Here is a 12,386-nt window from a genome sequence, read left to right as displayed (position 1 = left end):
AGGCTTAAGAAGAGAATACTTGGGTGTATGGGCTTAGGGGATGGTTTATAGGATAGCTTTCTAAGAATCATCATGCAAAAGAGGGACCAGACTTATTTTGCTTAAACTTAGGGGGCAGAACTATCATAAAATTTAGAGATACACAGGCCCTTAGGGATCAGCTAGTACAATAATCTTGTTTCATATAGATAAGGAAATTGAGGATTAGAGGGCTTAGATGATTTGTTTAAGGTCATTCAGGAAGTTAGTTGCAAAAGATCAATGGGGGGAAGATTTGGAGAGGCAAATTTTGGCTCAATATAAAGACTGCCACCAATAATTGACTCAACTACCTACCACTCACTAGCAACCACTCATCTCTCTATAGGATTGGTTTTAACCAATGGGGGAAAGTCTTTTTTTTTTTTACAGGGAAATGAGGGTTAAGTGACTTGCCCAGGGTCATACAGCTAATAAGCATCAAGTGTCTGAGGCTGGATTTGAACTCAGGTCCTCCTGAATCTAGGGCTGGTGATTTATCCACGGTGCCACCTAGCTTCCCACTGCCGGAAAGTCTTAAATGTTGATTCACCAAGATACTAAGAGGCACTGTGGAGAGAGTACTAGATCTGGAGTTCAGAAAACATGAGTTCAAATCCAGACTCAAATACTTAGTAACTCAGGTGAGTGACCCTGAGCAAATCAGTTTCCTCATCCGTACAAGGGGGTTAATAATAGCTCCTACCTCACAGGGTTGTGAAGATGAAAATGGGATATTTGTAAAGTATTTTGAAAGCATTAAAGTACTATATAAATACTAGTTATTTTTATGAAGAAAAGCAATAATTTGTTTAAGGCTATATTTCTTAACCTGAGGCTTTATGAGGAAGTTACAAAGAAGGCCCAGAACTTGGAGCCAGGTAGTTCTGAACACATGTTTGATATTAGTTGTCCCAGTAGATAAAGAGCCAGGGATGGAGTTAGGAAGACTTGGAGTGTAGCTCGAACCAGATTAAAACATAATTGAGAAATGATTAGCAAAATAAATGAAAATATAATAGCTGAATTTGTGGTTTTCTAAATCAATGTGTGCCCCCCAAGTATTCCTTTCTATTTCCATTTTACACTACTGGGGTAGAGGACGAGTATGTCCCAGGTGCACTTCTCAACTCCTGGCCATAGAAGGCCTTTTCTCCTTTCAAGGAGCTCTTACAACATTGGGGTAGTTAGGTGGCACAGTGGATAGAGCACTGGTCCTGAAGTTGGGAGGAGCTAAGTTCAAATCTCACTTCACTTACTAGTTGTGTGACCTTGGGTAAGTCACTTAACCCCAATCTCCTTAAACATTCAGGGCCATCTCTAGTCATCCTGATGTATATCTTCCCACTGGACCCAGATGGCTCTGGAGGATAGAGTGAGGTTGGTGACCTTTCATAGCTCTCCCTCACTTAAATCCAATTCAGTGCAAGTCATGACATCACCCTGATGTCATGGTCCTCTTTGAAAAAGGACAAACAATGACAACAACAACATTACCCTTAAATGAAGCTCTCTGCTGGGCAGGTCAGCCTCTGCTGGGCTGGGCTGGGCTGAGCACATCAGCTGCTGGGTTAGGTCTCTCATTTTACACCCTGGAATCTCTCCAGACCTTGCAATCCTTAATAAGGTTTCTGGGTGGATGTGTTCACCTTTAGGTTGGTGCTTTGTCACCATCTTGACTCCTATAGCTACTGCTAGTTCTGGCGGATTCTGCTCCCGATTCTGGTGGGACCTCAGTACCTCATAAACTCACCAGCTTGCCACTCCCATCTTGGGATACACACTTGCCTAAGATCAGGAAAGTATAAAGACAAAACTATCAGTGAATACATGTATCCAGGTATGTCCAGTGATCAGTTAGGAGAATATAGACAGCTGCTCCTCTCCCAGAAAGAGCTGAGAGGAGCCCTGCCTTGATGGGAGCCACAAAGGAAATAGCCCAAGCAATGCTCATTACACCTTCTGTATTCATACTCAGTCCTAGTTCAATGCCTCCCATTTCTGACCAATAAAAAAAAAGATCCCACCAAGTGTTTACATGATTGTACTGGAAGCTGACAGAGAATATCTGCCCATGCTTCATGTACTGGCTCTCATAGGTCAATCTACCTAAGCTATGTGAGTATGCTGGATTCAGCTGAGCCCTCCATAGTTTCTGGTTGAAGAAGTTTGATGTCCATTCTGGACATGCGTGGTAGTAGGCTGGTGGTTTTCTTTTCTTCCCACAATGCATAAAGTGTTAGATCTGGAAGGGACCTTAGAATCCATCTGGTCTGACTTCCTCATTTTACAGGTATGAAAACAGTTCTTAAGATGAGTAGAGCTGAAGTTTGCCACCATCTTTAGCATCGTGAATGCCTCTGGAAGTCTGGCGAAGCCTGTGCATTCTTTGGAATAACATTTTAAAGTAACTGAAGGAAATGTTACATTTTAGTAAAAGGTTATTGGAAATAAATATACTTTTTCCCCCATCTGAGGTTACAGAGTCCCCGAAACCTATCCAAGGACCCTTTGGGGAATCCGGAGCCTAGTTTAAGAAGCCATGAGATATCATGACTTGCCCAAGGCTAGTCTGCTAAATCATGGCAGAACTGGGATTGGAAATTGACTCTTGCTTCTTGAAGTCTAGTACACTGTTTCCAGGGTGGTGATCAGTCTTCTACCTATGCAAATTGGGGTTTGAAAGAAGTGCCAGCCAGCACCTACTCCTTTGGCTTCAGCAAGTCCCTGGCATAGAAAGCAGGAAGGAATCCCTTGCAAAACAACTGGGGGCAGGAGAAATTCTAGAGATAAAAGGAGAGCTTCCTGGTTCTCTGAAGGAGCTGAGAATATTGGTAAGCCATGTTTGGTTCTTCAAGGCTCTGCCAGTCTGCCGGGCTCTCTACCCACAGTGAAGTTTCATTAACATTCAAAGGGGGAAGTTACCATGGAGGAAACCACTCAGGGCAGCACGAAAAGACAGGCTGTGTTTTAATTACGACTTGGACTTTTGAACAAATCCTTTCCTCTGCTTGGTTGAGCCTTAGAGAAAACAACTGGTGGGAGGCATGTATTCGGCAGCTGGATCCACAGTGGAACCCATACAGCTGTGTACACATCTGGCAAACAGGTGTTGAAATGCATGTTCCTTCTCTCTTTGGATCAATAATGGGCTTGGTGGTCGCTGGTGGTAGAAAGGTAAATTGTCTGTGGGCTGGGTCCGGGCACAGAAAGGAGAGGCTGATGGCCCCAGTTTCTCAAGGAGGGCCCCAGAGAAAGGGAAATGGACCCATCTACATCAGTAATCTCTTCTCCTGTCACGACTATTGCAGGACATGAGTTGGGTCCCTCCCGACACTTCCTCCTGTCACTCTTGAGTCAACATGGCATGTTCCTTTATTGGGCTACCCCCATTCAAATCCCCCTCTCCAGCTTGGGGGAAGTCATAGACATGGGGGATGGTGAAGGGGGGAGAGGAGATTAACAGGCTTGAAGTTGGACAAGCACAGATGCTCCCACCTGCTGCTGTCGATTCTCAAATGCTTGTTGACTCTCTGGGAGCGTTTGTCCTGAGTCTGTTTCACAGTTCATTCCAGGGGAAGGGGAGGAGAAGGAGGGCCCAGGGACAAAGGGACTTTGGCCGTCTCCTGGAAGGAGCTTGATTAGTTTGCTCAGGTTGGCAAACAAATGTAGTCTCAACACACAAGAGATGATGAGTGTGTGTGTGTGTGTGTGTGTGTGTGTGTATGTGTATACACATGTGTGCATGGGTCCAATACAGTAGATCATATAACTTTAGGGTTAGGAAGGGAGAGGCAAATGCCCAGGGCTCTGGTGTTACAAGGCATAATGAAGAAACCCACCCTCAGCAACCACTCTGTTATTAATTCATTTTTTTTGTGTATGTGAGGCAATTGGGATTAAGTGACACAGCTAGTAAGTGTCAATTGTCTGAGGCTGGATTTGAACTCAGGTCCTCCTGAATCCAGGGCTGGTTCTCTATCCACTGCGCCACCTAGCTGCCCCCATCAGCAACCACTCTGTAAAAGGGATTGGAAGAGGGAAAGGAACAGGGGGTGGATAGAGTTAGGTGGTGTAGAAGAAGGAATGCTGGATTTGATATATGGAGAGGCTAGTTCAAATGACAGACAAAATACTTTCTGACTGTGTGACTCCAGGGAAAACACTCAGACTCTCTGAATCTCTTTTCTCATCGGTAATACATGGACAATCATACTTGCATCACTAAGCCTACAAGGTTGTTGTGAGAAGAGTGATTTCAAAATGATTGATAGATGTGGGGATCCCTAGACCCATCCTCATATTAGCAAAAGTAAGCTCTTCATTGCTTCCACTGCTGCTTCTGCTTCCTGGGGCAACTGGGGGGGGGGGACACAGTGGATAGAGCACTGACCCGGAAGTTGGGAGAACCTGAGTTCAAATCTCACCTCAGACACTTACTGTGTGATCCTGGGCGACTCACTTAACCCCAGTTGCCTTAAACATCTGGGGATATCTCTAGTTGTCTTGATAATATATCTTGCCACTAGACCCAGATGGCTCTGGAGGAGAGAGTGAGACTGGTGACTTTGCACAGCCTTTCCTCACTTAAATCAAATTCATTGAAAGTCACAACATTTGTCGCGGTCCTCTTCGAGAACGAAGGGCAAATGGCAACAAGAAGAAGAACAGCCTCTGATCCCCAGATGTCTTCTTTCTTTCTGGGGATGATGGGGGAAGGATCAGGGTTAGTGTGGAGAGAGATTTTCCTGTGGTCTGGAGCAGGGTGCCTAGTTCTGTAGGAAGAAGGGTACAAGAGGCATCTATGTGAGGGAGTGTCCAGGGCTCAAATCAGAATTGGGAGAGAGCTTTCCATTTCAATCCTTGAACTGATCTCAATTCACTGTCAGAAGGAATGATGCTTCTGTCAGACTGGCCTCTGTCTGGGGGTAGTTATTCCTGGGAGGGAGCCCCAGGAGGCTTGCCTCTGCATCCCCCATCATTCTGCTCCCCTGGAAAGCCTTTCTCCCTTGTCCCTGCTGTTCCACCATTAACACTTCTTTCTCCTTCCTCCTCTGCCTTTAGAATTCTCCTTTTCTGGGAAGTTTTCCACATGAAGCCCACCTCACTATGACAACTATGACCACTGGGCACTAACTCTCTATCTTCTCAATACTTCATGAATTTAGAATCAGAGGATCAGGTTTTTAGAGCGAGAAGGATCCTTAGAGAAAAAATAGCACAACCATACTTGGTTTGTACTATTTAGAACATTGGACTGAGAGTCAGGAAGGCCGGAACTCCAATCCAGCTTCAAACAATTTACTAACTGTGTGATCCTGCTCTAATCTGACCCATCCATACCCTCCCCTGTGTTAAGGGCTAAAATTCTAGCTAAACTGTCTAAAATATCTAATGAGTGGTCGCCAATAAATTATAAGCTTTAGCAAGAGTTAGACTTTTAAGCATTTATTAAGGAGAATAAGAATTTGGTAAAGAGAGAGAAAAAGGCCTAAATTCCTAGCTATTAAAGGGAGAGCACATTTCTAGCTCCGCTCTCCACCAGAGTCCAAAGGAAAAAAAGCCCGAGACTCAGCGCCAGTCTCTTCCTTCCTCCTCCCACTAGTCTGCGTCACTTCCTCCCCGCCAAAGAAAAGACTCCTGGTCTTGCCCTCAAAGACCTTCGCTTCATGGGCAGAACTCTTCTACAGTAAGTATCCAGCAGGTGGCGTTATTCCAATCGTTACAGTCCCCCCTGTTGTTCCTCAAGAAAATGTTTCCTTGACGGAACAGTAAAAAGAATATAATAACTATTGCTAACTAATAATATGTGAACAACAATATAGAAAAGGAAGAGAGGAAAGTTTTGTCCAGAGGGGTGATTTTTTTTTTTTGTCCTCATGAACCGACGCTTTGACATTGGTCTTGCAAAGGGAGGGCCTCTGCAGAGAATACATGTTACAGATGGTGTATATTATAACAGAAAGAGAAAAAAAAACACAACAAAAACAACAAATCAAAACTGTTCATTTAAAGTCTCTGAAAGTCTTTTCTCAGATGTCCTCTAGGTGTAGTCGTGGAATGGAAGTCTTTTCAGGGGTTGATGTGTGGATGCTGGTAATCAGCCAGGAAAACTTCCTACAAAATTGAGCTTAACACAACTTTAAAATAGCTTTGTCAATAATCAAATCAAACAATGAAAGTTCTCAAAAACATGTCTAAGGGAATACAGAATCTTAGTTGTTACACATGAAACATATAATAAAACAAAAATTGAAACATTCTTTAAAATTATAATATTACTATAGTCCCCCCTTATGGAGGGTATTTGAGAAGACAATTGCTGCGATATTAATTTTTAAAAATAATTTTTATCTTTGTTTCATCACTTTTTGCATCATCTGCCTAATTATCCTCATGCCATTATGAGAAATTAAAAAATCTAATATAATTGGTAACAGGTGTCAAGGCCAAATTCAACACTGTATTTATCATGACACCTGAGATAATTATGGGGGTTACCATAAAAGAACAGAGAAATGATGGGATATGAGCATTCCCACACTTGAGCAATATGTACTGCCCATACAGTATGCCAGGCTTAAAATAGGTGGATGGAATATATGTCCATGCCACCGAACATATTGGAAGAAACTGAGTCAGACTTAATCAGATGCATGGGACTGAGATGTCCATGGCATCAGGCATATAGGAGGGAGCATGGAAGCCAGGTGTAGAAGTGAGATGGGTGGGATGAATACTTCCAGCCATCTGTACAATATTGTGGGGAAAAATAAAATAAAATATTAAACCAAGAGAATCCAACCTCAACATTTGTCAAAAGCCGTTCCCTCGGCCATACCTTGACTTCATGCATGTCTCCCCTCATGTGACAGTTCAGTGTCTGCTCTTGCATGTATTCCTCTTGTGATTGGATGGCACCTTGGCCAACTGGCATCTGATAACTCAGAATAAAGGTAATTAGTGTCTTAAATGATAAGTTCCCATAATCCAAGTCTCATATGGATTTAAAAATTGAGGATAATAAATGATTGCAAAAAATGTGAATACATCTTGACTCAGAACACAATATATAATTATGCAACAATTTCAAATAATACCCTTTTTTACTTAGTATACAATTACTTTTGTGAAAAATCTGAACATATTTAAATATAAGTTAAAGCACAACAGAATCTCAAAGAACTTTTTTTTTTGAAAATAGAAAACTTTTACAAATGTTCCCCTCTTTTTTTTTTTTTTTTTGGGAATATGCTTATCAAAAATAATACTTCTAGAATCAATTTACACTTGCCATGGCAACCAATTTGCCACGGAAATGCTTTAAAGAGTTTGATCAAATAATCAGTTGAGAAAAAATAACAAAAACAAACAACTCAGAATATGGGAGCACAATACTCCCAGAATTAACATTGTATAATAAAATCAAAACCATCTTGCAATGTTTCAAAATTAGATAGACAAATGAATAGAAGAAAATACACATGGAACAATAAAAGACAATGAAATTCAAACTAAGGAAGTCTAAATGAATATGAACTTAATATCAATAAGAGTATTATAAAATATAAACTTGATCACATGACTATAAAAAGCTTTTACAAATATTCTCCTTGTTTTAAAAACTAAGTATAAAACACAATCTCAAAAGCATGAAAATCTCTATGAAAATAAACCCATACCATTAATTTCAAAATGTAGATGTAATAGCATAGAAATCCTATGTAACCTCTGAACTGACATTAATAATCTGAGTGAATTCAGAACACTTTTGATTCCGATATCTAAAATCCCCAATACTCATATCAATACCTTGCTGCTTACTTCTACATTTCTGTAAAATATGTACCCTTCCATGGCAAAAGAAGCGGAGTCTTGAACTATGGTGATGATTGTCATTCTTATTCAGCTTAAGTTTTTCTTCTTTAACCCCTCTATATTGTCTGTCGGGCTTTTCACCATACAAACGCTTTATAAGATTACTAATTAAAGACAAAAGCAGGTTAGCAAAATTATGAACAAAACGAGCATATCTGGAATTTAAAGAGTTTTCTAAGATTGTCTCAAAAGCACAGCCAGGCTGGGGAAGGGCTGAGCCTGAAGCTGCAAATGTAGTTAGAGAAAGTTGCGCATGAGCATTAGATCTTTGGACTTCCCGGGCTGGGGAAGCAATGGGCTTGGCCATGGGAGGAGTAGAGGGTGGGGTCTGGAGAGGAGGGGAGGGACCAGCGCAATTTGAATCAGACTTGATTTTGAACTCAGGCCTGGATTCCTCTTCCCCCACTTTGCCTCCAGGTGCTAGGGGATTAAAAGCTTCTAGAGGGTGGGTCATTGCCTCCAGGCATGCAAAATTAGAGCAACAATTAGTGTTAGAACTGGGAAAAGCTGCAGGAATCTCTTCAGGTTTCTCTGAAAAAGCATGGTTGGGAGAGGGAGAGATATTTCCTTGTGTGAGTAAGTTGCTGGCTCTTTTAACAAAAATAAAAAGAAAAATAGAAAATCCACAAAAACAAAGCATTAACATGATCTTATCTCCCATTTGTCTGGTTAAACAGACTAAAATCAAAAATAGGGTAATTAGGGAGTTTAAAAGGTCCATTCGAAAAAATTTAAAGGAAAAACACAGCCAGTACACCAGTACTTAGCAGTTAAAGGGAGAGGGAGGGGAAATTTCTTACCCAACCAGCAGATCAGAAGACTGAGGGTTAGCTTTCCTCTTCGTGGTCAGCCATCTGTTAAGGGCTAAAATTCTAGCTAAACTGTCTAAAATATCTAATGAGTGGTCGCCAATAAATTATAAGCTTTAGCAAGAGTTAGACTTTTAAGCATTTATTAAGGAGAATAAGAATTTGGTAAAGAGAGAGAAAAAGGCCTAAATTCCTAGCTATTAAAGGGAGAGCACATTTCTAGCTCCGCTCTCCACCAGAGTCCAAAGGAAAAAAAGCCCGAGACTCAGCGCCAGTCTCTTCCTTCCTCCTCCCACTAGTCTGCGTCACTTCCTCCCCGCCAAAGAAAAGACTCCTGGTCTTGCCCTCAAAGACCTTCGCTTCATGGGCAGAACTCTTCTACAGTAAGTATCCAGCAGGTGGCGTTATTCCAATCGTTACACCTGTCATCCAGTGGCATACAGAGTGAGATAAGGGCACCTTCTTTGTTTAAAATGTATTTTCCCAGACACACCAAATTGCTACAGCATCTGTCTCCAAACCCAGAGGCTTCTGATAATCGTTCATGCTTCTACAAGACAAGATGAAAGGTCCGATATAATTTGCCATGAGCACTAAGCTACTCTGTGAGTTTCTGGTGACCCTGAGAAGAGTAGACAGGAATAGGGTAGATTATTGAAATCTAGACATCAATGAAGATAAAATCAATAATTATTTATCAGGCACCTAATTGTGTGATCTATACCATCGCAGGCATTTCTTCCACAATGATCACAAGGCAGAATATAATTAATGTAGCCTATAATTAATTTCATAATGACTAGTGAAGATAAGAAATAAGATGAAAATTCAGAATAGGGGAAAATCAATTCATGCTGGAATGATCAGGGAAAGTTTCATGGAAGCAGTTAGGGTTACTCTGAATCTTGAAGGATGAATTGGAGTTGAACAGGAAGAGAGGAGAAATGGAGATTTTCTAAGTAGATGGCTCAGTAGCAACCAAAGTGCAAGGTTATAGACAGTTATTTGTGTTGGTGAGTTTTACCTCTCTACTGGATTCCATGAGAGCAATAATTATATGCTTTCTAACTTTGGATAATGCTTGAACAGAATGCTCAGAATTTAATAAATATTTGTTTGTTGAATGAATGAATAAATCTATTAATAAACATTTATTAAGCACCTACTATGTGCCAGGAAGGACTGCTAGGTGGTACAGTGGGTAGAGCACCAGGCCTGCATTAAGGAAGATCTTTTTGTTTTGGGTTTTGTTTTTTTGTTTTTTGTTTTTGCAGGGCAGTGAGGGTTAAGTGACTTGCCCAGGGTCACACAGCTAGTGTCAAGTGTCTGAGGCTGAATTTGAACTCAGGTCCTCCTGAATCCAAGGCCAGTACTTTATCCACTGCGCCACCTAGCTGCCCCTGAGTAAGGAAGATCTTAGTTCAAATCCAGCCTCAGATACTTATTAACTGTGTGATCTCTATTTGTCTCACTTCCTCATCTGTAAAATGGGGACACACTGGAGAAGGAAATGACAAACTCTTTCAGCATCTTTGCCAAGGAGACTCCCATGGGGTCAAAGATAATCCTACACAACTGAAAGACTGAAAGACAACAGTAATGTGCCATTCACTATGCTAAGTACTGGAGATACAAAGAGGCAAAAGATGGTCCCTGCCCTCAAGGAGCTTACAATCTAAAGAGAGAGACAACATGCAAACAAATCTATACAAACTAAGGCATGTGGAGCTAATGGAGTTGGAAAGCCTTTTCTAGGAACAGGAAGTAAACCAGTCCAGATACAGTGAAGGGCAAGTCTAAAGGAATGGTATTAGGTAATGGTGGAAAGCGAGATTGAAGCCAGATTGGTGAGGTCCTTGAACTCCCTGGGCCTCATTTTCAGGTTGTCCCCTCTCTCTGGGACAATCCATCAAGCTCCTCAATCTCCACACTATCTTGTCTTTGTCATGCTCAACTTTCTTCCTTCCTTCCCTTATTTCCCCTACCCCTCTTTTCCTCTCTGTTGCTTCTTATCTACTCTAGCCTCTAGCCAGAGGCTAAGGAGAAGAACTGAATTAGTTAAGATGCAGCCTTCAGGGCAGCCTGGTGGTTCAGTAGACAAAGCACTGGCCCTGGATTCAGGAGGACCTGAGTTCAAATCCAGCCTCAGATACTTGATACTTACTAGCTGTGTGACCCTGGGCAACTCTCATTGCCCCACCAAAAAAAAAAAAAAAAAGAAGAAAAGAAAGATGCAACCTGAAATGGTGGTGCCTCCAATATTATTGTGGTCTGTGATGTTTTGTGTAAGTTACTAACTTGAGTTTAATTTAACAGTGGGAGAAATATTTCTCATGTTAAAAAAAAAAGTTTGAGTTTGATTTCATCCTCTTCCTCCTCAAAAAAAGTTTGTACATATATTATCCTAAATCTGGCCACTAATTTGATATCATCACTTTTCCCTCCTCCCCCCAATTAATGCGATTTGATTAAAAAACCTCATGCTAGTGCTAGAATGACTGGATAATAAATGGATTTTCAGTTTCCCCATGTCAAGGAGCCACCTGGATTTTCAGGAGGTTCACCCAGATTGTCCTAATCCCAATAGGACTTTTTATGTGTGACTGATTTGGGGGGGAGGGGTCCCCAAGGCAGTGTTCTCTCAATCTGAGGGTTCTTGGTTTCGCCTCCTCCAGGTTGTTTGCTGTCAAATGTGGAGGCTGTTTTGAGCCCATCGCGCCTAATGAGTTTGTCATGAGGGCCCAGAAAAGTGTTTACCACCTGAGCTGCTTCTGCTGCTGTGTCTGTGAGCGTCAACTCCAAAAGGGAGATGAGTTTGTACTGAAAGAAGGACAACTGCTCTGCAAGGGGGACTATGAGAAGGAGCGAGAATTGCTCAGTCTGGTGAGCCCGGTGGCTTCAGACTCTGGTAAGTGGCCTGGTGGGAGTGAGAATGGGAATGGGAAGGGGATGGCCCAGGCATATATCATGAAAAAAGGAACTGGGCTGGGAGTCAGGAGACCCTAGATCTTGGAACATGTTATGGAGAAACTCAGTGTGAACCTAGGGAATGACTTACCATCTCTTTTCCTCAATTTCCCATCCATAAAATGGGTATACTTCATTCTAGCCAGTGATTAATGTGTTTTGGGGGGTATAACTGGAAAGTTGCTTTTTCCACTTCACCTCTACCTATCCAAGATCCATGATGACCCCCGACTTCCCCTGAAGAAAGGTGGAAAGCAAAGAAGAAAGAGCAATGAACAGTGTCTCAGAACAATTTTTACCTTTTCAGAAGAAATGGAACAAAATTAATTTTCCCCCCAAACTCCAACTGGATTGTTACAAAGTTAGAATTGATAGCACTTAGCAAATAATTGAATACAGAGGGTAAGAGAGAGTGAGAGGGCAGCTAGGTAGCACAGTGGGCCGTGGATTCAGGAGGACCTGGGTTCGAATCCGGCCTCAGACACTTGACACTTACTAGCTGTGTGACCTTGGGCAAGTCACTTAACCCTCATTGCCCTGCAAAAAAAAAAAAAAAAAAGGAAAGAAAAAGAAGAGACAGAGACAGAGACAGAGGTCTACCAAGACACCTGAGTTGCAAGCCTAGGTAACTTGAAGGACAGTTATGCCCTCTATGGTAATAGAAATGTTAAGAGTAATAAAAATTAGATTCCTGAAAGATCAGTCTCTAGTTTC

General features: G+C 41.8%; 1 protein-coding gene across 2 annotated transcripts in view; it reads left to right on the top strand.

Moving 5' to 3' along the window:
- Positions 1-12,386, top strand: part of LMX1A (LIM homeobox transcription factor 1 alpha) — a 189,911-nt gene that overhangs the window by 129,244 nt on the left and 48,281 nt on the right. For both annotated transcript variants that reach the window (XM_043962476.1, XM_043962477.1), the window contains one exon: positions 11,381-11,613. In XM_043962476.1, the coding sequence (XP_043818411.1) occupies positions 11,381-11,613 (233 nt within the window). The remainder of the gene's footprint in view (positions 1-11,380; positions 11,614-12,386) is intronic.

This window comes from Dromiciops gliroides, chromosome 4, assembly GCF_019393635.1.
Source record: "Dromiciops gliroides isolate mDroGli1 chromosome 4, mDroGli1.pri, whole genome shotgun sequence".
In the NCBI taxonomy this organism is placed as follows: domain Eukaryota; kingdom Metazoa; phylum Chordata; class Mammalia; order Microbiotheria; family Microbiotheriidae; genus Dromiciops; species Dromiciops gliroides.
Note: the sequence above shows the minus strand (reverse complement) of the source record. Positions and strands in the feature narration are given on the sequence as shown.